A 27313-nucleotide genomic window follows, 5' to 3' on the forward strand; every position below is an offset into this window, starting at 1 on the left:
GTCTTTTCTCCATTGTACGTTCTTGCCTCCTTTGTCATAAATTAGGTGACCATATGTGCATGGGTTTATCTCTGGGATTTCTATCCTGTCCATTGGTCTATATTTCTATTTTTGTGCCAGTACCATACTGTCTTGATTACTGTAGCTTTGTGGTATAGTTTGAAGTTGGGGAGCCTGATTTTTCCAACTCCGTTTTTCTTTCTCAAGATTGCTTTGGTTATTCAGGGTCTTTTGTGTTTTCCATATGAATTGTAAAATTTTTTGTTCCAATTCTGTGAAGAGTGCCATTGGTAGTTTGATAGGGATTGTATTGAATCTGTAGATTGCTTTGGGTAGTATAATCATTTTTACAATATTGATTCTTCCAATCTAGAACATAGTATATTTCTCCATCTGTTTATGTCATATTTGATTTCATTCATCAGTGTTTTATAGTTTTCTGAGTACAAGTCTTCGCCTCCACAGGCAAGTTTTTTCCTAGATATTCTTTTTGTTGCGATGGTAAATGGGATTGTTTCCTTAATTTCTCTTTCTGATTTTTCATTGTTGGTGTATAGGAAAGCCAGAGATTTCTGTGCATTAATTTTGTATCCTACAACCTTACCAAATTCATTGTTTAGTTCTAGTAGTTTTCTTGTGGCATCTTTAGGATTTTCTATGTATAGTATCATGTCATCCGCAAACAGTGACAGTTTTACTTCTTTTCCCATTTGTATTCCTTTTATTTCTTTTTCTTCTCTGATTGCCGTAGCTAGGACTTCCGAAACTATGTTGAATAAGAGTGGCAAGAGTGGTCATCCTTGTCTTTTTCCTGATCTTTGTGGAAATGCTTTCAGTTTTTCACCATTGAGTATGATGCTTGCTGTGGCTTTCTCATATATGGCGTTTATCATGTTGAGGTAGGTTCCCTCTATGCCCATTTTCTGGAGAGTTTTTATTGTAAATGAGTGTTGAATTTTGTCGGAAGCTTTTTCTGCATCTGTTGAGATGATCATATGGTTTTTATTCCTTAATTTGTTAATGTGGTGTATCACATTGATTGGTTTGCATATCTTGAAGAATCCTTGCATACCTGGGGTAAATCCCAGTTGATCATGGTATATGATTCTTTTAATGTGTTGTTGGATTCTGTTTGCTAGTATTTTGTTCAGGATTTGTGCATCTATGTTCATCAGTGATATTGGTCTATAATTTTCTTTTCTTTTCTTTTTTTTTGCGGTAGGCGGTCCTCTCACTGTTGTGGCCTCTCCCATTGCGGAGCACAGGCTCTGGATGCACAGGCTCAGCAGCCATGGCTCACGGGCCTAGCCGCTTCGTGGCATGTGGAATCTTCCCGGACCAGGGCTCGAACCTGCATCCCCTGCATTCACAGGCAGGTTCTTAACCACTGTGCCACCAGGGAAGCCCCTCCCCTATAATTTTCTTTTTTTGTGATATCTTTTTCTGGTTTTGGTATTAGGGTGATGGTGGCTTCATAGAATGAGTTTGGGAGTGTTTCTCCCTCTGCAATTTTTTGGAAGAGTTTGAGAAGGATCGGTGTTAGCTCTTCTCTAAATGTTTGATAGAATTCGCCTGTGAAGCCATCTGGTCCTGGACTTTTGTTTGTTGGAAGATTTTTAATTATGGTTTCAATTTCATTACTTGTGATAGGTCTGTTTATATTTTCTAATGCTTCCTGGTTCAATCTTGGAAAATTGTACCTTTCCAAGAATTTGTCCATTTCTTCTTGGTTGTCCATTTTATTGGTATATAGTTGTTTGTAGTAGTCTCTTATAATCCTTTGTGTTTCTGCAGTGTCAGTTGTGATTTCTCCTTTTTCATTTCTAATTTTATTGATTTGCATCCTGTCTCTTTTTTTCTTGATGGATCTGGCTAAGGGTTTATCAATTTTGTTTATCTTCTCAAAGAACCAGCTTGTAGTTTTATTGTTCTTTGCTATTGTTTTCTTCATTTATTTCTGCTCTGATATTTATGGTTTCTTTCCTTCTACTTACTTTGGGTTTTCTTTGTTCTTCTTTCTCTAGTTGTTTTCAGTGTTGCGTTAGATTGTTTATTTGTGATTTTTCTTGTTTCTTGAGGTGAGATTGAATTGCTATAAAGTTCCCTGTTAGAACTGCTTTTGCTGCATCCCATAGGTTTTGGGTCATCGTGTTTTTGTTGTCATTTGTTTCTAGGTATTTTTTTATTTCTTCTTTGATTTCTTCAGGGATCTCTTGGGTATTTAGTAGCACATGTTTAGCCTCCATGTATTTGTGTTTTATACAAATTTTCTTCTGTAATTGATTTCCAGTCTCATAGCGTTGTGGTCAGAAAATATGCTTGATAAGAATTCAGTTTTCTTAAATTTTCCAAGGCTTGATTTGTGACCCAAGATGTGATCTATCCTGGAGAATGTTCCATGTGCACTTGAGAAGAAAGGGTATTCTGCCACTTTTCTGTGGAATGTTTTATAAATATCAATTAAATCTATCTGGTCTATTGTGTCATTTAAAGCTTGTGTTTCCTTATTTATTTTCTGTTTGGATGATCTATCCATTGGTGTAAGTGGCATGTTAAAAGTTCCCTACTATTACTGTGTTACTGTCAATTTCTCCTTTCATGGTTGTTAACATTTGCCTTATGTATTGAGGTGCTCCTGTGTTGGGTGCATAAACATTTATAATTGTTATATCTTCTTCTTGGATTGATCCTTTGATCATTATGTAGGATCCCTCCTTGTCTCTTGTAACAGTCTTTATTTTTAAGTTTATTTTGTCTGATATGAGTATTGCTACTCCAACTTTCTTTTGATTTCCATTTGCATGGAATATCATTTTCCATCCCCTCACTTTCAGTCTGTATGTGTCCCTAGGTCTGAAGTGAGTCTTTTGTAGACAGCATATATATGGGTCTTGTTTTTGTATCTGTTCAGCCAGTCTCTGTCTTTTGGTTGGGGCATGTAATCCATTTACATTCAAGGTTATTATTGATATGTATGTTCCTATTACCATTTTCTTAATTGTTTCGGGTTTGTTTTTGTGGGTCTTTTTCTTCTCTTGCGTTTCCCGCCTAGACATGTTTCTTTAGCGTTTGTTGTAAGGCTGGTTTGGTGGTGCTGAATTCTCTTAGCTTTTCCTTGTTTGAAAAGCTTTTGATTTCTCCCTTGCATCTGAATGAGATCCTTGCTGGATTGAGTAATCCTGGTTGTAGGTTTTTCTCTTTCATCACTTTAAGTATATCCTGCAACTCCCTTCTGGCCTGCAGTTTCTGCTGAAAAATCAGCTGATAACCTTATGGGGACTCCTTTGTATGTTATTTTTTGTTTTTCCCTTGAATTTAATTTTTGTTAGTTTGATTAATATGTGTCTTGGTTTGTTTTTCCTAGAGTTTATCCTGTATGGGACTCTGTGCTTCCTGGACTTGAGTGACTATTTTCTTTCCCATGTTAGGGAAGTTTTCAACTGTGATCTCTTCAGATATTTTCTCAGACCCTTTCTTTTTCTCTTCTTCTTCTGGGACCCCCATAATTCAAATGTGGTGCGTTAGCATTGTCCCAGAGGTCTCTCAGACTGTCCTCAATTCTTTTCATCTTTTTTCTTTATTCTGCTCCTCGGCAGTTATTTCCACCATTTTGTTTTCCAGCTCACTTATTCATTCTTCTGCCTCAGTTATTCTGTTATTGATTCCTTCTAGTGTATTTTTCATTTCAGTTATTGTGTTGTTCATCTCTGTTGGTTTGTTCTTTAGTTCTTTAGATCTTTGTTAAACATTTTTTGTAGTTTCTCAATCCATGCTTCCATTCTGTTTCCAAGATTCTGGATCATCTTTACTCTCTGAATTCTTTTTCAGGTAGATTGCTTATTTCCTCTTCATTTATTTGGTCTTATAGGTTTTTACCTTGCTCCTTCATCTGTGATGTATTTTTTTTGCTGTCTCTTTTTTTTTGAGTGGGATTGTGTCCCTGTCTTAGTGGTTATTTGGCCTGAGGCTTCCAACACTGGAATTTGGTGGCTGTTGGGTAGAGCTGGGTCTTGGTGCTGAGATGAGGACCTCTGTTTGACCTCACTCCAGTTAATATTCCCTGGGATCTGAGGTTCTCTGTTAGTCCAGTGGTTCCAACACAGACCTCCCACCACAGGAGCTTTGGCCAGACCCCTGGCTCGTGAAGCAAGATCCTGCAAGCAGCATGCAGTGGCAGAAAAAAAAGAGGGAGAGAGAGAGAGAGAACAATAACAAAGTGAAAAATAAAATTAGACTAGGAAACTAACAGATATGTTAGAAAGAATATAAAAATAAAAACATAGATGAATCAACAACCAGAAGGTACAACAGTACCACAATAGTAAAAAAGGAGGGAAAAGAGAAAAAAAAAAAGGCAAGGGGAAAGGCCGTGGTTGTGGAGGGCAGGGCCTAAGCAAGGGCAAGGTTTGGGCTGTGGGTGGGGCCTATGCTTAGGGCCCACAGGGCTGGAAAAGGCCCTGGGGGCTGTGGGGGTGGGGCTTAGGCTCAAGGAGCAGAAGGGGCCCAGGCGTGTCCCCCCACCCCTGGTCTCAGAGGGCGGGGGACCTCACCTGGGAGCCCACCAGGCTTCCTGGTTTCGAGTGGGCAGGGCATTCCTGCTCCTCCTCTCCTCTCCTGCTCCTCCAGTCCCTGAGGGCCCCTCCCACCTGCCTCTCCTGTTCTCCTGTTGACGTCCTTCCTATGCCCCCAGGACCAATGCGGCCAGGGGTTGGCGGCAGGGGGCCTTGGAGGGCAGGGGACCAGTCTGGGAACTCAGCAGGCTACCAGGGCCCTAGTGGGCGGGGCAAACACCCTCTGCTCCTCTCCCACTCCTCCTGGAGGGTCCCTCCTGCCTGCCTCTCCTGAACTCCCCTTGGCCTCCTTTGTATGCCCCCAAGACCAATGCGGCCAGGGAGGTGGGGGTGCCTTGGAGGACAGGGGACCAGCCTGGGAGCTCAGCAGGCTCCCCGGGCCCGAGTGGACTGGGCAGTCACCCTCAGCTCCTCTCCTGCTCCTCCAGAGGGTCCCTCCTGCTTACTTCTCCTGATCTCCCTGGCCTCAGGGGCGCTGATCCTGTCTGGCCTCCACTTCTCCTCCCCACTCTGTCCCCCATGTCCTACCGGTTCACTTGGGGATTCCTTCCGTCTCCTTGGGTGTAAGGGTCCCTCACCAGTGGCTGCCAGGTGTCCTAGTGGGGAGAAGATGCTAACTCGGCATCTTCTCACACCGCCATCTTGACTCTGCCCCCTAAAAACATATTCTGCATATTAGTCCTTTGTCAAATATATGTTCCACAAATATTTTGTCCCAGTTTGTGGCTTACATCTTTATTTTCTGATTAACGTCTTTTGATGTGCAGAAGTTTTTAATTTTGATGATGTCTAATTTATCTGTTTTTTTCTTTTATATGAAGTTACTGCTTTATTTGTCCTAAGAAACTTTTGCCTACCTCAAGTCATGAATCTTTCCTCAATGTTTTCTTCTTAAAGCTTGATGGTTTTAATTTTTTTTTTAATGTAAATTTATTTTATTTATTTATTTTGGGCTGCATTGGGTCTTCGTTGCTGTGCACGGGCCTCCAGTTGTGGCACACAGGCTTCTCATTGCGGTGGCTTCTCCTACTGTGGAGCTCAGGCTCCAGGCACGTGGTCTTCAGTAGTTGTGGCTCGAGGGCTCTAGAGCACAGGCTCAGTAGTTGTGGCACCCGGGCCCAGCTGCTCCATGGCATGTGGGATCTTCCTGGACCAGGGCTCGAACCAGTGTCCTCTGCACTGGCAGGCAGATTCCTAACTACTGTGCCACCAGGGAAGCCCAAGCTTGATGGTTTTAACTTTCACATTTAAGTCAGTGATATATCTGCAGTTACATTTTGTGTATGATTTGAAGTAGGGGTCAAGGTTCATTTTCTTTCTTCATTATGAACATTTAGTTATTCCAGCACCAGTTTGAAAAATAATAGCAACAACACAACTTTTCTTTACCCATTGTTTTGTACCTTTGTTGAAAGTCAGATGACTGTGTAAGTGTAGGTCTATTTCTGGCTCTCTATTCTGTTTCACTGATCTGTTTGTCAATACCACAGTATCTTTATTACTGTAGTTTTATGCTAAGTTTCTAAGTCAGGTAGCGTCAGTCCTCCAACTTTGTTTTTTTAATATTGCTCTGAATAGTCTAGATGATTTGATTTTCCTGTAAATTTTAGAATGAACTTGTCAATTTACATTAAAAAAAACAAAACCTGGTGGGATTATGATTGGGATTACATTGAGTCTAGGTGAATTTAGGAACAGTTGATGTTCTCATAATATTTCTTGAGTCTTTTCATCATGAACTTATTTTCTTTCTATTTATTTAGATCTTCTGTCATTTCTGTCAGCAATGTTTTTTAGTTTCTAGAGTAGAGGTCTTGCATGTATTTTATTAAATGTATTTTATTCTTTTCAGCACTATTGTAAATGGAATGTTTTTTAACTTGTTGCTAATTGTTTGCTGCTAATATGTAAAAACACAGTTGATTTTTTTATAGTAACCTTGTATCCCGTGGCCTTGCTAAATTCACTTACTAGTTCTTAGTGTGTGTTTGTATATTCTTTAAATTTCCCTATATAAACAATTATGTTATCAGCAAATAGATGAAAGCTTTACTACTTCTTTTTTAATCTTCATGCTTTTTATTTCTTTTTCTTGCCTATTACAATGGCCAGGACTTTCAGTACTATGTTGAATAAGAGTGGTGAGAATGGGCATCCTTGTCCCATTCTTAATCCTAGCACGTGGTTCTCCTTTTTTTAATATTAAATAAAATTGTGGTCTCATATTATAGTAATTGTATTTTTAGTGTTTGTTGTTTGAGAAGAGGCATATGTACACATGGATTTATAGACTTCTTGCAACAATTGACATCTCCATGGGCACTAAATTAGCATTTTGCTCTGTGCAAAGCCAGTGTCTTTTTTTAATTTTTGTTTGTTTCTATGATGTAGTTCTAATGTGGTTTATAAGTTTTTCTATTTGCTTTCTAATATAAGCACAAATTTTTTGTTTCTGCATATCCCTTTTTAAAAGACTAAATAATATTCCATCAAGTGATGGAACTGCAGTTTAGTAATAGTAGTACTAGTAGGGGTTCCTTATGATGGGTTCCTAGAAGTGGAATTACTCTGCCAAAGGGTTTGAAAGTTTATGTGGCTCTTAATATACATTGCCAAGTAACACACTGATTTGCAATGCCACCAGCAGTGTTCAAGCCTGAGAAATCTTGAGTTTCTCCTGTCAGACAGGACTTCTCTACCAGTTTTCACATGGGCTAGTTTCTGCATGTGGAGCATAAAAGCCCTACCAGTGACTGCACCCTTCGCTATGCTTCCTTTGGGAGTAGGCTTGTCTCTCACAAGCAGGGTACTTGAGGACTTTTTCATGGGAAATTTCTCTACATGAAGTTCAACTCCTGACCTTTAAAATCTGGAGACAGACTGGTAGTTTATCTAATTTTGCTTACCATCCCCGTTATCCACTTTGGAACTGCGATGGTCTTTTCTGGCTTTCAAGTATATTTAGTAAAGACATCACCCAACATATAGGTAGTTCAAACTTTCATATAGCGTTAAAAAAGTGTCTTCCCAGGGAAGAAAAGCCCACTATGGATGTGATTAGGTCATCACTGGTTTGACTTCAGTTCTGTAAAAGTAAGTTCCATTGCAGTAAATTTCATTTTTAGTTATATTAGAAAAGCAGTAGGAACATAAATAGCTTTAATGCTACCCTACCATGATGTCACTCCCAGAAATACAACAAAATGTGAAGCCATTAAGTCGTTTTACTTTTGTATTTATGATATTCTCTCTCACATTCATATTTTAGAAAACTGAGATCATGGTATTTTGTAACCTAAGTTAGTCGTTTAGTGGTTTTAAAAAGTCTACTTTTTTTTTGGACTACTTTTATTATTTATATTACTTAAAAGTTTTATTTACATGTAGGGATTCTCTATTAAATATTAAAGTGTTGTATGGGCTGAATTTTTTCTAGTTTATTTAATTTTGTATCTGCTTATAATGCTATTATGTTTTTGAAATATGAATGTTTAATTTTTATGAAGTAAACCTACTATTCTTTTTCATGCTTTTATGCAAATTGATCTTCTCTTAAGATATCTGATTTCTAAGATCAATTCAGTGTTCCCCATATTTTTTTTCATGTTCTTTATGGTTTCATTTTTTATTCTGTGAATTTTATTGCTGATGATTTCATTCATCACTTCAAATGTACAAAGCACTGTGGTGGGGGGCCTGAAGAATATAAAAATGAATAGAGGTGATTTATGGTCCTAAGGAGCCTACCAAAATAGGGAGGATGAAACTTATTCACAAATAACCATAGTAAAGGTCAATAATTAGTAAGCGTCCTTTGCAAAGCACAAAGTTGTTCACAGGAGAAAGATCTCATTTCCAGATAGGAGTTTCTTATAAGGTTTCTTGCAGGAGGTGACATTTGGGCTAGGTCTTTCAGCCAGTAGAAAGAGGAAAAAAGATGTTTGAAGGGTTGGAGACCAAAAAATATAGCTCAGGTCAGATTTGAGGATTAGTTAATAGTCCAATAAAAACAAACATTCATTGAGTATTTCCTCATTACCAGGCACTTTAGAAGCATCATTTTGTTTAAACCCCACAGCAATCTTAACGAGGTTAGTACTGTTAATATTCCCACTTCTTTAGGTATACAAAGTCTCCAATGGGTGAAGTAGATTGCCTAAGATAAGTCAGCTGGTGGAACCAAGATCTGAACCAGATCTATGACACTCCAAAGCCTGAGCTCACAATTAAAAAGCTAGTTTGGAGCCAGATTTAAATGTAATAGTAATGGTCTTTCAGATTTAAGGGAATCATACCCTTAAAGACAGTCTGTGTTCAGCACAGAAATGTAACAAGGCTTGTGTTTTGTGTGCTTCTAAAGGAAAAAAAAACCAGAATATCTGTAATGTGCTAGCTTTGACTGTTATTCTCTATCATCACATGGCTGAAAGTAGACTCTCTCTTTCTTCTGGAGAAAACATTACCTCCTCCAATAAAGGAAACTTTGCCTATTTATTTTATTAAGGGATCTGTAAGAAATGGATTCTTCACATAGAGTATGTAGAATTTTATGCTGTTTTGCTGCAGGTATGATGTTTCCTGAGTATTGCACTGAAAAGAATTCCTTTCATTATGCTTTTTAGAATGAGACATGTACATTTCAAAATAAGCAGGTTGATAGTGACCACACTTGGTATCTTCTCATTTTAAAAGACAAGGAGGGTGAAGAGCAGGAGTAGCATACTCATCCTAGAATTGCACTCACCTCTGCCAGAAGGTGTTTTTAAGTAAGAGAGTAAGGGATAATTTGAGGTTTTTAGTAAATGTCCATTTAAAAACAGTAAGAAACTCCATATTATAGAAGATATAAGGGGAACATGGGATTAAGAAACCTACTCTTGCTACAGGTAGTTTTTATTTCAATAGTCCTTTGAACCCTTTCTGTTCTCAATCTCTTACTTGTTTCAGGATCTTCTCACATTTAGTTCATTACTTTACATTCCACGTCACTGAAAAAATTGAGAGCTACCTTCCTTATAATTGTCTCCATATCTTTATTCATTCTGTCCCACACTTCCCCAAGCTACCCTTCCATCACTTGATTCTGCTTCTCTTCCGATTCTCACGTCTCACTGGTTGTCGCTAAGGACACTTGACCTTGGCATTCTCTTGGTCTCTCTGAGTCATAGTTGCCTCACCTCTAAAAGTTGGTGTGGGGTAGTGTTAGAGTGACAGCCAAGTGAATAAGTTCTTTTAACTTTGTAAAATGTTATGACTGTCTCTTGTATCTTTAATGTCTCCATAATTTATCCCTTTTGTTTTGCCCCACAGACATATTGTTGCTCTGGTCTCCCACTCTTCACTTCCTAAAAGCTAAAAGCAGCAACCACTTTTTATCTTACTTCCTCCTAGAACTTCTCTCTTAGTGCTCCTTTTTCTCATTGCCAGACTTCTCAGAATTATCTGCCTCTAATTTTTACTGTTTGCTTTCTCCCAGCCTTTATAGATTGGCTTCTATCCTTACCACTCTTCTGGAATTACTCTCTCAACTAATGACCTCCTGATTGTCAAAATCAGTGGCCTCTTTCTGTCCTTAAACCACTCACACATTCTGCAACATTTGACACCAGCAACTTACTGATCTTCTTCCATGACTGTTTTCACATTCTGTCTTCTCTGACTTCTTTCTCTGGCCCTCTAAATGTAGATATTCTTCAAGTTTTTACCTTAGTCACCTTCTTCTTTTATTCTATATTTTCCCCTGAATGACTGCATCCACTCACATGACTATCTTTATCTCTCACCCCTCCACTGCTAATTCCAATCCTATATTTCAATATCTCTAGTCCAGGCCTTTCTCCTAAGCTCTAGCTCTCCTTTTCCATTTACCTGTGAGAGATTTTCTCATGAATATCTTAGCAGCTCCAACTCAATATATCTAAAACTAAAACTTGTATCCTCCTTTCTCCCTCCCTTTATAACTCCCTCTTTTCCTCCCACTAATCCTCCTCACCGGCCCCATATATAAACAAGACAGGGCTTCCCTGGTGGCGCAGTGGTTGAGAGTCTGCCTGCCGATGCAGGGGACACGGGTTCATGCCCCGGTCTGGGAAGATCCCACATGCCGTGGAGCTGCTGGGCCCGTGAGCCATGGCCGCTGAGCCTGCGCGTCCGGAGCCTGTGCTCCGCAACGGGAGAGGCCACAACAGTGAGAGGCCCGCGTACTGCAAAAAAAAAAAAAAAAAAACAAGACAGACAAACAAAAAGGCTTGGTCTTCCTCTCTTATCCCATGATGAATAGTTAATGGCACTACTGTCTTTCCATTAATCAAGGCTGGAGTTAACAGATTGTTCATTCATTCATTCATTAAACACATACCTTCTGAGTGAGTACCTGCTGTATTCCAGGTACTGTTCTGCAATCTTGGAGTACATTCAAAGATCCCAGCTCTCAAGGAGACAGATAGTATACAACCAGCATAATAAATAAATTGTATAGTTGATAAAGGTGATAAGATCAGTGGGAAAAAGAGAGCAGAGTAATGGGGATCAGGGTTACCAGGGTTATGGATAAGGGCTTGCCAATTTAAGTAGGGTGGTCAGGGTAGACCTCATTGACAAGGCGACATTTGAGCAAAGTCTTGATGGAAGTAAAGGAGTTAGCTGTGCAGATATCTGGGGGAAGAGTGTTCCAGGAAGAGGGACCAGACAGTGTAAAGGCCCTAATGTGGGAGCAGGCCTGGCCTGATCAAGGAATAGCAAGGAAGCCAGTGAGGCTAATGCAGAGTGAGCAAGGGAGAGAAAAATAGGAGATCAGGTGAAAAGGGCATTGGGAGGCTATTACAGGGACTTGGCCTTAATTCTGAGCCAGAATCAGGAGCCACAGCAAGGTTTTATGCTGAAGAGTGACATGCTCTGACTTACATGTTAAAAGGATCCTGTTGTTTGCTGTATTAGGGGGACTATAAGGAGTGGTGGTAGAAACAGGGAGACAAGTTAGACTAAGTGCAATAATCCAGGTGAAAGATGTTGGTGACTGAGACTAAAATGATAAAAGAGTTGGTAAGAAGTTACCAGATTCTAGGTATATTTTTAAAGAAGAGTCAATATGATTTGCTGACAGATTGAATGAAGGGTATGAAAGACAGTAATTGTGGATATGAATGACAAAAATTATGTGAATGCCAGAGACACTGGAGGATGAAGTGGAAACTCGTTGTAAAGGAGGGCAATGGGGGAAGAGAGGAGTTAAAGAACTAAACTTTGATCACCACTCCCCAGTGGTGTCTTCTAGTCTCATGGCTTTAGGACACAGACTGATATGACATTATTTGTTTAATGAAAGAATAAATGATAGAAATAAAGAATGAAAGATGACTACATAGGAGAAGACTGAGGAAACAGAACTACTTAGCAATTGACAATTTTGTTTTTATTATAAATTTATTTTTTAAATTTTATTTATTTTTGACTGCGTCGAGTCTTTGTTGCTGTATGCGGGCTTTCTCTAGTTGCAGCGAGTGGAACTACTCTTCGTTGTGGTGTGCGGACTTCTCATTGTGGTGGCTTCTCTTGTTGCAGAGCATGGGCTCTAGGCGCACAGGCTTCAGTAGTTGTGGCACACGGGCTCATTAGTTGTGACTCGCGGGCTCTAGAGCCCAGACTCAGTAGTTGTGGCACACGGGCTTTGTTGCTCTGTGGCATGTGGGATCTTTCCGGACCCGTGTCCCCTGCATTGGTGGATTCTTAACCACTGCGCCACCAGGGAAGCCCAGGAATTGACAGTTTTAATAGAGCAAAGTGAAGTGTCTAGCTTTATTCCAATTTAAAAAAATTTTTTATGTAGTCTAAACTGGCTGAGGTCAATGCAGTTGTGTAAGCAAAACTGTTGATAGAACCTCTGGATCCTTTCTGCCATTGTGTTGAGTAAGTGCTTCTTTGAGAATCTTTTGTGGATTGAAGGGATTTTAGGACCTCCCCAAGTTAAATCCCAAGCCTCCACAGAGTATTGTGTCCAGAGCCTGGGCTTTCCTAGATTTTACAGACTAGAAGACAGAGACAGACCATGACAGAGGATTATTTCCCATTTTCTACCGTCCTCCAGAAATTGCCACAGTATCTCCATGTGTGAGTGATTTCATCGTGCTGGCTCTGCGGGCCCTGAGTGAAATCGCCAGCAGCCTGGGGGGTGGGGGGGGTTGCCACCCCCCACGCCTCCTCTGGTTTTGTCCTGCCATTCTGGTAGATCAAGAGAGCCAAAGGCAAGTGTCCGATTTCCCCTTTTGCTTGAAGAGGTACCAGGAGGTAGTGCTTTGTGCTGCAGATTATGCTGATTGGTACGTGTCACAGTGAGACCTGGCACTCTCCCAAAGAATCTGCTGCATTAAGAATTTGATTCACTCCAGATAGTTAAGCTTGAAAGTTGTTATGTTCTTGATTTAACTTGAGAAATGCCAGGAAATTTAATGTTAAATTTTTACTCGGCACTCATTTTGATAAAGCTTTAGCTAGTATTTAATTGTTATTTCTATTTTGGCCATCAGGGAAAATTTTTTAAAGGTTAGTTTCTAGAAGTGGTTAACAGCCTGTGTAGCAGGAATATGACATGCAGCACCAAAATGATGGACTAGGTAAGTTGTCTTTCGAGGGATGATTTATATCAGTATCTGCACTATTCTAATAGTAATGTGATATTTCCTTTATTACTGAGGATATACCTATTTCTGACCCTTAGATCAATGTGGAAAAGTATGTTTTCAGAGAGTAAATAACCATTAACTTAAAATTCAGGTCTGGAACAGGAGTAATCATATAACCTCACAAAATATTTTCCTGGGGACAGGAGCTCTTCTGTACAAAAGCCAAGCACTGTTTATTCTTAATTTACGGAAAAAACTTGTGTCTGGTTTTTAAGACCAGAAGTTGCTCAAACAGTACAAACTTCCAATTATAAGATGGATAAGTTCTAGAGATCTAATGTACAGCAGGGTGATTATAGTTAATAATATTCTATTATATACTTGAAAGTTGCTAAGAGAGTAGATCTTAAATGTTTCACCCCCCAAAAAAGAAATGGTAATTATGTGACCCGATGCGGGTATTAAGGTAATGCTGTGGTGGTAATCATTTTGCAGTTGTTAAGTGTATCAGATCAACAGGTTGTACACCTTAAACTTATACAATGTTATGTGTCAGTTACATCTCAATGAAGCTGGTGGGGAGAAAACCCACAAAAGTAGAGTTAACCCAACAAGGATTCTGTGTTTAGATAAATGAATACATGGATCCCAACTGGTGCTTCTGGGCTAAAAGCAGTTGGGGGCCAAGGGGGTGGAGAGTCCCTTCGGAGGTCCTGCCTTGCTCTCTGCCATGGAGCTAACATAGTCAAACCAGACAGTGACTGGTGGCCCATACTGAAGACCTTTAATGACTGAGCAGATCTCAATCTCTGTTTCTTTCCCATTCCTGTTCAAGGATTGAGCACCTCTGAACTCTTTTTTTTTAGCATTGCTTTCAGAGGTTTTATCACATTCTTCCCAAGTTTAGCTTTCTGCCCAGAAAGAAGAGAAGCCTTCTAGCTAATAAGCAGCTGTAATACAGGGAGTTGAGGTTGTTTTTGTTTTAAAAAAACAAAACAAAATGGCAGAAGTAGAGCATTGGTATTCATAGTTTTGACTGTGAGCAACTCAGAAGGCCCATGACTTGTGGTGCTTTGTAATTTTTCGGAGGGGTAAGTCAGTCTAATGAGTGTGTCTAGCACACCTCCCACATCTAAAATTCACTGCAGCTTTATTCTGCATTCACGTGCCAACTAACTTCTACAATGATAAAAACATGTTTCTCTGTGGGAAACTTTCCTGAAAAGAAACCCAGCTACAAATACTGTAAAATAAATGAAGATTTGATAAACAGACCTAAAAAGTTACTTGCAAATTTGAAAGATCTTAAATTTTTCTGGACTTGCCTCACAAGAGTTGGCAGCATTCGGACATGAAAATTAAGGCAGAATCTTTTCTGGCTTTTGATAAGTGATGTCTTAGGATGTGTATCAGTTAGTTACTGCACATTAACTTCTTCTATGGAACTATGATTAGACAATATTAGATTGCCTTTTCATAAAGAGACATAGCATCATAAAAGAGAGACCAAACCTAAAGATGATAAAAGGACAGATTACTGAAAGTGATTTTTGGTGTTTGTTTTTTTCTTGTTAATACTATAGTTAAAAACCCAAACAGCTTACTATAATTCCCAGGAAGTAACATTCATCGTATTTTTGAAAGTGCTTTCACAAAAGAAAAAAATGATGAAAGAGATTCTACCCATTTGAGAATCAGATGACCAGGATGTGGGATACTTAGGAACTGATTGTCATATCTGATGTCTTACACACTGTTCTAACACACGCTGCATGAAGTTTTGGGCAAGGCTAGTAGAGGTAAATAGGAGGTTTAAGAATCTGAGCTGGTGCCTAACTTCCCACAGCTCACTGTAGAGGCAGTACAGTGCCAGACTGCTGAGGGTTCAGATCATGCCTATTTGATCTGGGAAAGTTATTCAGCCTCCCTCTACCTCATTTCCTTATCTGTTAAATGAGGATAATAATAGTACCTATCTCATGGGATGGCATGAATTAATATACATAGAATTCTTAGCACCTGGGACGGAGTAAACTATTGTTATTGCTATAGTCATTGCTGTTATTTTTGTCGTGATTGAGAAGGGGCTGTCAAGCTGACTCATAAAAGAAAAGGGGGGGGTTGATTTACAGCTGTTAGTTTCCGAGGGAAAAAAATGTTTTACCATGTGAGCCAGATATAATTAAATTATAATATAATTTAACATTGTTCATTAATGTTAACACTGGGTCCTAGAATTGAAGAAAACACTGTTTTCTCACCTGAGTATCTGGAGTAGCCTTGTAGTACCCAGTGGAACAGAAGTGAGAGGGAGTTGCCGACCAGCCATAAAGTTGTGCTTGCTTCAGTCTCTTCCAGTCTCCAAAGTATTTGCCCTTCTCCTTCTCTTCTCTTCTTCAGGTTTAGATCACTCAGTCTGGAGCCTGAAACTCAGTAGGGTATTGATTTAGTCTCCCATTATCTCCCTTCTCCCCTTCCTGTCCCCACTCTAGCTATGGATTTTAATCTTAGCCTGTCTTCTGACTCTCTGTGTGACCATAAGCAAATCCCTTTGACCTCAATTGCCCACTCTTTAAATGGAATAAAAATGGCTCTGCGCATTCAGAGGACAACTGGGGAGATTTATGGAAATGCATTTTCAAATTTCTTAAAAGGAGGATTCCTTGACAGGATGGAATTCATAGTAAAAAGGCTGTTTCCCAAGGAAGAAAGTTCTTTATTACAGTACATGGGCTTTATCACCTAGTAGTGCCAGAGCTGTTTAATTTTAGCTCTGCTATCACTAGCCTGTATGTTTTTGAATACTACTTTTTTATTTGCCCTCCTCTTTCAAATATTCACAGGCACTAATCCACGTTATGGCTTTACAGACAGTAAATTAAATTACATGAATTCTGAACAGTGTTTTTGAGCTGTAGAGAGTCCGCAGCCTTTGAAACCACTAACTTAATTTTGTATAACTCTTATTCGGTAACTCAAAAAGAGCCAAACTTTTTCCTTTTGAATTTGGTTTAAAAAATAATAATAAATTGCTCCCAGGCAGTGGTCCTGGGTGCCAGATTTTATCTGGGATCTAAATCTTCTGTCTACATTGAAAATCTGCCAGAGTTAAGAGGTAAGCAATGCTAATGAAGATGTGATATATGACTTTTACCTTAGCTACAACCTTGTGGTCTCAGCTATGTGACTTTGGGCAGGTCACTTAATCTATCTGAGTTTAGATTTCCTTATCTGCAAATTTATATCCACAATAAATTGTTGAGAGAATTAAATGAACTTTAAATCTTTATTGAGCACTTTCAAAATATCTATTTGTCTGCATATAAAATCCTACCTCTAAAAGAGCAGATATAAGTGGAAGATTATTCCAATAGACTGTCAGTACTTAAATTAGAATAAGTTCATTCAAGGCAAAAGCTCTGTTACCATCTTTCATAGAGTCTTCTTCCACAGTAAATGAATACTTAGCTGAACACTTTTCTAAATTATTTTTAATTCACTTCAGCATTTTGTCACATTCCTTTGAAGAGCCTTGATTTTAGCAAATCTTTATCATTTGAGGGTATTGTGTGTGTCTGTGTGTATAAGTATGAGCATGTTTAAAACAACCCAGACTCAATGGAAAGAGGATGATCACACTGAGTAATTGGGTTGTTTGGGGGTTTTCTGTGTTTTTTTAATGGGGATTATTGTTTTAACAAGTGTAATAAAACTGATTTTCCTTTGTCACTTGTAAATTTATTTCTAAGATAAGATTTTAGAAATCTTTAGAGCAGTAATCACAATATTTCAATACATGACGCTTTCCCATTTTTATATACTCATACTCATTTGGATGTGTGTGTGTGTGTGTATATATACACACACATACACACACATTTGGTTTTTTAAATTATATCTTGAATTATATCATAATATGTCATACCTAGTAAGTGGTTCTGAAATAGGAAAAGCTACGTACAAATCAATGCTGCTTATTCTTTGTGGCATTGGTTATTATTTCACTGATCTTAGATTTTTTTTTTGATGTAACTATATAAGCAATGTCTTCTTCAACTATTTCTAAAGAGAAGATCATCCTAAATCTCACACTTTTAGAGGATATCACATTTTAACTGGCTTTTTTTTTTTTTTACGAAGTCAATTCCCTGTACTAAATTGCTAAAATAAAATAAAACAGCTTTCTAAGAATATGTTTGTTCTCCTACATACAATTAATGCAATGTGCATCGAGGATCCAGTTTCTGTGCACGTATCAATATAACAGACTTTTGAAAAAGGAAGAAACATTTACTAAGTTCTTCAAAGTTAGAAGCAGGTAAAGTCTGATGCTTATAAACCAAGTCTTTTGGAAGACAAACTGCATTCCTTAGTCTATGGCAGCTTCTCCTTTTTGGTTCTTCTTGTTTTTTTCTGCTGCTCATAGATCCAAGAGTGTGTTCAGATGCAGGAGGTGCTCCAAAGACACTCCAGATGTTTCCAAGCAATGACACTGAAAGTGCCCCCCTGCCACCCAGATAGCTGCATACCATTTAAAACTATACTTTCAGATCAAAGTCTATAAAGGCTTTCAGAACAACCTTGTTAACCCTTTCTGAAAGGGTTACATTTTTAAAAAGTTTATGTGCAGTATATAAGTTATCAAAAGCTATTAAGTTCTTATGAAAAATCACTTGCTATAACTTTCCATGGCTGATGATACACTAGCAAAAGCCATTTCAGTATCACCTTCACTAGGTACCTACTAGCTTCTAATTAAGCACAGTCGGTTGGTTGTTCTGTGGGCCTCTCTGTAAATGCACTCTACTTGAATTTACTATTACTTGTGGATTTTGCACCAGCAAAGATTTTTAGGGATTCTGGCCCAGTTCAGTTTCTCGGTTTAACAAAGAGGTTAGAAATTGGAAAAGATTCTTTGATGTTGATGAAAGTGCAGTTCACACTGCCACCCCTTTGATTTGACTGCTGAAACAGCAGATGTGGTAAAGCCACACTCCTTGAAGTGAAACTAAAGTGTGCTGCTACACGCTCACCTGGGTGAATTTCAGCTCCTGGTAGATAGTGTAAAGGGGTAGCAGGTTTCCCTCCTTAGGCACGTTGGAATTTATATTTAGTCTTTATTAGTAAAAGCAGTAAATTTTTAAATATATATAGAATCTGTGGTTTTCGGTATAACAAATTATTGCCGAACTTTTGTGTCCCACCTCTTCCTCTATAATCAGTTAAGAAGGCCAGGTTAGCTCTTAGAGTGTAAGCTCTCTGTTAAATCATTGACTGCCATCTGCCTGTATTGCAAATAATGACCTGCTTTATCTGTAACTACTTTTTCTAAAATGACTGTGCTCTTGCATTTATTGGTTTATTGATGTGATTACTTTAAGACAGTAAAAACTAATGGATAAAAATAAAGTGTAAAAGTCTCTTTTAAAAGTGTCCTGAGCGGATAGACAAGTAGAAGTACTTTGCCCTTGCAACATGGTTCTTTGCAGAGTCTTAAATCCGGTGTGTTTAGCCCACAAAGCACATGTTAATATTAAGTTGTTTTTAAAGTGATGGAGTTGGATCACCACGGTTCTTCTGTGCTCTGTGGGGTATCATGTTGCTTTAGTGTAATGAGTCCTGGGCTCCTAAATTTTTTTCTCCATGCTGGAAATGATTACATAAAACTGAATGGCTATATCTGAAGTCTTATGAATCTTGAGAATTTCTTATTCTTCAGGAAAAATATTACAAAGACTTTTCTTATTTTTTGAGGGGGAAAACTAGCATTTGTAACAAGTTTCTGTTAAAAATATCAGCGATTTTAGGTTATATAGCATTCTGTTTGAAAAACAAGCAGTCTTTCTGCTGCAAGGTCTGTATTTTAACTTTGTGCAGATGTGTGCTGAAAGAACATGATGTGCTTATTTGTTGCATTTATGCTACTTTCTTACTTTAAGTAAGATGGATGAAATTACATATTAAATAAAAACAGCAGGTCAGACAGCAGTCCTTAGCAAACTGAAAGCCTTCCAGAGACAGTGGAGAAAATGAGACTATGATTTTAATAACGTATGGACTTTTGAGAGAATTGTCTACTTAAACGCATATATATAATAATTTCTCTGTGGGATTTATCAGTGTTAACTGTCTAATGTTTAAAACTAATCTGCCATTAAATTGTGTTGGTGAAATGTTACCCAAAGTATTGTTTTATATCTTAACCAAATATAGCACTTTAATTTTGATGTAACTGCAGTTATAAACAGACACACACTGATATGTATAGCATGAAACTCCAGTTGGTGAAAAGAGCTGTGTGGCCTTGGGCAAGTTATTTAACCTCCCTAAACCTCAATTTTCCCTTTCTGTATGATGTGATACCTACCTTTCAGGATTATTGTCAGGATTAAATGAGAACATCTATCAAGCACTGTTTTTTCAGAATATATTTTTCAGAACATGTTCACATACATTCTTACGTTCACATAAAGTACAGTGTGTTTTTATATGGTACTTTTGAGCCAGAAAGTACTTTGTATTGTGTATTTCTTATTATACTCAATTATAAAATGAAACTGTGTATTGGACATTACTTATCACACTCGATTCTAGAGTAAGAATTGAGAATAATGTAGAATAAATTATTCTTACGTTATTTAAAGAACACATGTTTATTGAGTGGCTACTGAGCAAGAAACATTGTTTCCTATCATTTACAGTTGAATATATTTGAAATCCAATAATGGAGAGCTCAAACTCAAGCTATTCCCAGTTCATTTTATAGTCCCTCTCCCCTTTTTTTCCTGTTTTCCTTTTTCTGCAACCCTGTTGTAACTTTAAGAAAGTTTTCAAAATAAAAAAGCATCTGACTTTGTTTCATAGTCATTTAAAAATGGGGTTGATCAATACTGAAGCATTAGCTAGGAGCACAATTTGGTGCTTTTTTATTGATTTCAGTTACCATTGCCCTCAGGCTTGTGTGTGTGAGGATGAAAATAATATATGAAATATGCACCCAGGTTAAACAAACCAATATTCTTTGTACATCTGTAACCACTATAAACAGAATTCTTTATATGGAAGTTACTTTAGGAGCAGTTAGTTACACACACACACACACACACACACACACACACACACAACCTTAAGACTCCAAGTAACCTCCTGAGCCAGTGTTTTTGTTATTGAGACCAAGACTTGTACATTACTTTGGGAAGTTTCTGCCTTTTAGTTACTTTTATTAGTTATAAAATGCTATTCAAGGTTATTATAGATTTTCAACTCATGAATATACTTTTTTTGGCATTTTATCAGTTGATTGTAAGCCAGAATCTTGGGGATTTGAAAGATGTTCTGCTAAATAGCCAGTTGCAGACCAGTCAAGCCAAGAGGGTAAATAGCAGGGAAGTCTGCTCAGCAGGGCCTGTTTTATTTAGAAAGTTGTGCAAGGAAGTTGGCTGTGGGCAGAGGTTGTCCTGTGTCATCTGCCCCATCAGTCAGTTGTAGCAGCTGTTCCCTGTCACTAGGGCCCTTACGTGCTACTGCTCACCCATCAGCACTAACAGATACCGCTGCCTCTCCGTGGGCCAGGGAAGCCATGGACGCACAGAGACAAAGTGTGTATCTCACTGGCCATCAGTTGGGATGGAAGCTCATTTAAAAAAAGGGAGCCCAAGCGACAACTCTCTGGTCTTTCATTAAACCCTTAACCAAAATATATTCAAGAAAATAAGTTGGATTTTGGTGAATCTGTTTCTGACTAAAAATACAGCTTTGGAAAGGTAGGAGGAACCTCTTTGTTCGAACCCAAAGAGATGCCCCTGGCTAAATGAGAGTTGAGAGAGCTTTCTCCACCAGATAACAGATTATCACTACCGGATTATCACTGAAGAGGTCTTTTCTAGTTGAAGACAACAATGTAAGAAAAGACTGAAAATCATAAGCATTCCTTTTGTGATCATGCAGCAACCTGACAAATGGGATACCTCCCAATTCTGATCATAGACAAGCCTCCGTTTCCTTTTCCCCTGTTTGTATTCCAGAGACATCATTAGAGGAAAGGATTTGAGGGCATTAGCATCACTATCTGTCTGATTACTGTGTTGACATTTTTTAAGAGCCATTAATCATAGGGAATGGAACTTGCTGTAGAAAAATACCCAGCCAAGGAATATCAAGAAAGTAAGCTACAGCCTAATATTCAGATGAGATTGAAGGGAAATTCAGCTTAACCCTATAATTGTTTTTTTCTTAATTAACTTATTACTGAACTCCAAAGCTAAGTAATTGAGAGGCAGCTGTACAAGCAAGGGAAATGGTAAACATAGCAAAGGGAAATGGAGAAAGACAAATGTTTTTATTTTATAAATATTGCAGCTATATAATATGTAAAGAATATAAAGTAATGTCCATCTTAAGATTATACAATTGAGGTCTTGCTTGCAATGCTTCCATTTTGGAAGAAAGTTACTTTTTCTTTTTGATAATCCCCTCATATTTTTTCTGTTGACTCTGAATGCTTAATGTACTTGATATTATTTAGTCCATGTGAGGCTTGACTGTTGATGGAATTTGAGAATTATTAGGTTGAGCGTATGCTTGCACAGGTAACACTGTCATCATGGGTACACAGAAGTCAAGAGCGATGATCTGGCATATGAATAGAGTGAGTTATTTGTCAAAAGCTGGCAGTGCTTGTTGGATGTTTTGCCAGATTTTGATAGCATCAATTTATTGTTTGCCTAATAGATAATTTAAATACAAATAAGTTTTCCTAACTGAAATTTTGGGAAACATGAAGCAAATACAGGTATCCTTATTTAGAAAATATATATGACACTAAACTCTAATGAACATTGCACTGTAAGACGTTTCTGGTGCTGATTCTGAGCAGGTGCTTCACTGGAAAATAGCACAAAAACCTGAAGTTATCCCCTCCCTTTTTTTCCCCCAAGACACATCATCTGTTATGGCATGGGACACATAGTAGATTTTCAATAAAGACCAATTGATTGATTGATATATGGATCTGAGATGAATAAGGAGTGACCTGTATAAGGAGATTGGAAAATAAGTAATGTTATTAATAAGTGTTGGGGGTTTTTTTTCCTCTGCAGGTTTTTGTCATTTGTTGGAGGGACACTGTGTGAGATTGGCAAGCCTGAAATGCAACAAAAAATAAATTCATTCCTTGAAAAAGAAGGAATAGAGAAAACTGCAGAAAGATTGCAAACAACAGTACACACCTTACAGGTCATCATAGATGGTCTCAGCCAGCCTGAGAGCTTTGACTTTCGAACAGGTAAACAATTGAACTTGAATAACAGCACCTTTCACTTGCATAGCTCACAATAATCCTAAGCCGTTGGATTCTCCATTCCCATTCTATCCATGAGAAAACTAAAGCGTAGTGACCTGCCTTCAAAGTCATTGCAGCTGGTTAGTATCCAAAGCCGAAGCTAAAAGCCAGGTCTCCAGAACCCTTGTCCCAGGCTTATTTCCCATCACACTAGACTAAGTGCATCATGCAGGTGCTGGCATGTGCATGGAGGCATGTATTCTTCATGATCCTTTTGTAAACTGTTTTTACCTCATAAGAGAAGTCCAAGGTAAAGCATTCGATTCACAAACTAAAGTGAATCTTCTCCCTAAATTACAGCCTTCCAAGTTCCTGGATTCTATGTCAATGAACACATTTAACAAATAAGATACTATCTCTCTGTTTATTCTCCTTCTAACTAAAAGTCTCTCGGCTTTCAGCACAGGTAGATGGTGAGGGAAGTATAACAGCCATAGTTGTTGAGAGCAATGACCCGGTGAGAAGGAATTAAGGTTTCAAATGACCTACTTCCCAAGGAAATTTGAATAGGAAGCCCTTAGATTTAAATGAGTCTGTGCTTGTCTCACACCAGTTTTATGATACCATGTTAGGGCTTGGCTCTTTGCATTCTGGGTTGGGCTGTGTTGAGGTGGTTTCTTTGAAAAGGTTTAAGGGAATTTGTGCTAACCCAGCAAGCTCAATGCACCATTCCCTCAACTGTTGTGTAAGTTTGAAATTACTTTTAAGGTTGGAGAAAAATAAAATGAAACATACAGGAAGACCTGTGCCAGAAATGCAGGAGTAGAAGCCTCTGTGTGGTCCATCCAAAGTGAATATTTCAGTAGACAAATCCATCTCCCTTTGCAGGTATTCTTATGTGTGAATTCCACCTAGGTGTTATCTAGCAGGAATACTAAGTGAGCAGTAGTTTTCAAGCACGGTGGGATTTGAGGGTGCTATGCCTAGAACCACTACATTAGAGGGTTGGCAAATATGCTCTGTACTGGCTTTTCTTGTCCATCTTATTTTTCGGTCTTGGTGTTGATTGCTCCATTATCCCAGTTACACTGTAGACTCAGAGCAAAGATCAATACTCAAATTATATAGTTCAGCTAAACAACCAACAGCTAAGTTGGTCCTTACCTGGTTGAGCAGAAACAGATGCACCTGGGCTCTCAACTGAGCTTACCAGTTACTGCAGTGTTTATCATTGTGACAAGTGAAATTTCAAATAAATCTCTTTGAAACAAACTTTTGCCGTAGAGTAAGTCACAGTTTCCTAGATGCCTGAGAACTTTCGTTTTAATACTAAAAACATCCCCAGGAAGGGAGGCAGACAGTCTTACTTTTGAAGAGGCAGATAGTATTTTGGATGTTTCTGTATTACAGTAGTTATGCTACATCTCTTTTCTTTTCTCCATTTTCTCAAAATTATTTCCTTTCTTGCCTCATTCTATCTTCATACTCATCCTGTCTTCTGTTTTCCCAGTGACATAATCAATTCTATTTTGTTAACACTCTGGTTGCTAGTTTCCATAATTGGCTTCATCAGAGGCATCCAGGTGACAAAGGACTGAATATGTAGCCTTGGCAATCAAAGTGTTAAAGTTTGCCTGGTACATGGAGGATTTCTGATTTCTCAGTGACCCAGGCTGTCTTCAGAAACATGTTAAGTAGTTCTTGACTCTGATTTTCCATGCGAAATTAAACTAAGCAGCTGATCAGGAACCCTTGGGGAATCTGTAGCAGCTGGACCTCTGTAAGAAAGAAGGGGGAAAAAAGTTTCTAAGCATAAAAACAATGCCTATGGGGCCTCAGAGACCATCCTACCTCTGACCCCGATCAACAACTTTGTTTCACTTTGCTTTGACACAGTCCTTGCCCAGTGTAATGGCACATTCAGTGGGTTTTTTGTTTTTGGAATTCACTGCTGCAGCATCAGGTGGAATTCTACACAATCAATTCCAATGTTAACATATTGCTTTTTTATGAAAAAAAATGAGATTTCAGGTTTAAAGAGGGTTTTTGTTTTGTTTTAAAGGCAAAACATGAATTTTTTAAAAACGTTGATTTCAATATGGTTGGGCTGTGGGAGGGGAACCAAGAGGTGACCAGTTGTTAATACAAATGTAAAGGATAGCTTCAACAAGTAATCAGGATAAAGGCAACAGCTGTGGAGGAAAAGGAAATGGAATGGGCGGAGGGGAAAATGAGGTCTTAGTAAAAGGAGATTGGAGCATAGAATGTGTTCTTTGTTATTAGAGTCAACATTCAGTAATCCTAGGAAAGGGGGCCAAGGGGAGCATGGGTAAATGGGTAAACGGAATCCACAGATAATCCAAAAGCCCCATTTAAATTGTAAGTTGTAACCTTCTCCACCGTAAAACTTTTGTTGTTGTTTTTGTTTTGTTTTAACTAAAGCCATAATGATTCCTTGGCAGGCTTTGTGCCTACCTTTGGGTGTGTAGTGTTAATGAACAGAGAAATGTCCTGGAGTGAGCAAGGGAAGAGGGCTGTAAGGAACTTGAGAGCAGAGATCCAGCGGAGTGCCTGGCCAGGAGGTAATAATAGGGGTTAATAAATGTTGTATGAATTGAATTGAAAGAGGAGAAAGGAGATGAGGAGCTGATCTGGGTTTCTGAGCAATAGATAATCAAGAATCCATAAATGTTGGTTGGATAAATATATTCAAGGTGGATAGGAATTGATCCTTGAGTTCAAAATTTATGGGGAGAAGTGAGAAGACCATTTAAATTTCATACACATTTGACTAAACATTTAGTATGTTCTACCCCCTTTAAACAGTTTGAGAATTCAGGTACTGGGGGAAAAGCTCCCAATCTTCTATCTCCGAGGGTCTTATTTTCTCAGTGTTTGTGACTTAGCCTTGCATATTCATTGAACAAATATACTTTCTCATCACCTCCTCATAAACAAGAAAATAAGACGCTCTGATCTAAAATTTTAGTCCTTACGTATAGTGCTAATGTTTACATGCTAGCAAGGTAGAATCTGAGGAGAAGGAAGTATCTGAGTAAATTTTCTTGAATTGTTTCTGCTTGGCACATGCTGTTTCTCCAACTAGGATGCCTCTTCTCTGAAGGCAGGCCTGTATCTTCAGCTCCTTTTACGTCCCCCCTCAATGCTTAATACTGGCCTGGGCACACAATTGACACATAGTCCATACTTACTCACTAATCTACGTTGTGTCTAACAGTGCTTTATTATTTACACAAACTGTCTTTTTTCCCCTTTCCTTGTAGATTTTGATAAACCTGATTTCAAGAGAAGCATAGTCTGCTTGGAAGACCTGCAGGTTGGGACAGTTCTTACAGGCAAAGTCGAGAATGCCACCCTATTTGGAATTTTTGTGGATATAGGAGTGGGGAGATCAGGGCTGATTCCCATACGAAATGTAACAGAAGCAAAACTTTCTAAGACGAAGAAGAGAAGGAGTCTTGGGCTGGGCCCTGGAGAAAGAGTGGAAGTCCGAGTACTCAACATTGACATTCCCCGATCTCGGATTACTCTGGACCTCATTCGGGTGTTGTGAGTGTGGCACTGGTGGCCAAACACTGATTTTTATTCCCTCATTTCTACAGTTTGGCAAGAATAAGTCAGATGTTTGTGAGCTCTAGATAGCAGATGAGAGAGAATTCACTTAATATCAGAAGTATTTTCCAGACACTTTCCTTATGATTCCTTCTGGATAAATAGAGAGCTAACGGTTTGATTTCTTTTCCCCTTAAAAAAAGCAACTAATAGACATCTTTATTTGGCTTTATGTAGTAATGATTTTCTGACCAAAATTTTATTTTTTATAACTCATCTTTGACTCCTTTTGCATTTTGTATAATAGATTGTTTCATTTCTACTTGCCAACATGCCTTGCTGGATTTGTATGGAACTATCTTCTTGATTTAAATTGTACAGTGTTTCTTGACAGTAGGGCTGGCAGTACTTAATCCTCTCTTTTTATAGATTTTTTTTAAAAATCAGGCCTTTTGGACTTGACTCATGATTTTCCTTTGCCAGACAAACCAGAGATATCCCAATAAAACAGATCCTGATGTGTTTGTAACCATCAAGTGAATAGCTCGAACTATTTCTCAGAAGGATATACGTATTGATCCCTACAATAAAATTTTGTGGCTAGTGATCTTGTTTTTGCTATGTTGATTCAGTGAATGATCTAAGAGTCAATCTTGATTAACGAAGATGTGGCACATATTCATACAAGTTTCATATAAGCCAACTAACTGTGCCTTTGGGGAAAAGGGAAGCCTCTATTAATTTGAAGAGTGACTTTCTGTTTGACTTATCACAGAAAGGCATATTCTTTCTTAAGCATTAAGATCAAACTCCAGATGGGGATAGAAATGGCCCGCCTAAAGATTCAATACAGATCAGGTGTGAAGGGGCAAGAAAAACAAGTAGATGAAGCCAGTCCTCTTAACTCTGTTTTTATTCAGTGGAGATGGTAAATATTAGCCTGACCATACAGGGTAAAAATGATTTAAACGGAGACCACACTGGACGGGTATCTTGTCCATTCTGGCTGCTGTGGTTCATTTCCCTGGTGGAGTCATTTGCATGACTGAATGAGTGCCTGGTTTTCTTCATGTGTAGTGAGTGGATGGTTGGCTAAGGAGGGTGACCAATCCTGCTTGTTTGCCTGGGACAGTCAGTCCTGGTAAATGCTCATTGTCCTGGCATAATTTTTAACAGTGCCACTTTTTATTTCCAAAGTGCCCCATTTTGGATAATAAATCATATGATCACCTTAATAGTCACAGTCCCTTACAAAGTGGTAAATCAGACTG

The 27313-nt window shown here is 38.5% G+C and overlaps 1 protein-coding gene across 5 annotated transcripts in view; it reads left to right on the forward strand.

Moving 5' to 3' along the window:
- Nucleotides 1-26649, forward strand: part of SRBD1 (S1 RNA binding domain 1) — a 230348-nt gene extending 203699 nt beyond the window's left edge. For all 5 annotated transcript variants that reach the window (XM_019943104.3, XM_019943105.3, XM_019943106.3 and 2 more), the window contains 2 exons: nucleotides 22288-22472; nucleotides 25754-26649. In XM_019943104.3, the coding sequence (XP_019798663.3) occupies nucleotides 22288-22472; nucleotides 25754-26043 (475 nt within the window). In that variant the 3' untranslated portion in view covers nucleotides 26044-26649. The remainder of the gene's footprint in view (nucleotides 1-22287; nucleotides 22473-25753) is intronic.
- Nucleotides 26650-27313: the final 664 nt, after the last annotated feature.

The sequence above is a fragment of the Tursiops truncatus genome, chromosome 14 (assembly GCF_011762595.2).
Source record: "Tursiops truncatus isolate mTurTru1 chromosome 14, mTurTru1.mat.Y, whole genome shotgun sequence".
Classification (NCBI taxonomy): Eukaryota; Metazoa; Chordata; class Mammalia; order Artiodactyla; family Delphinidae; genus Tursiops; species Tursiops truncatus.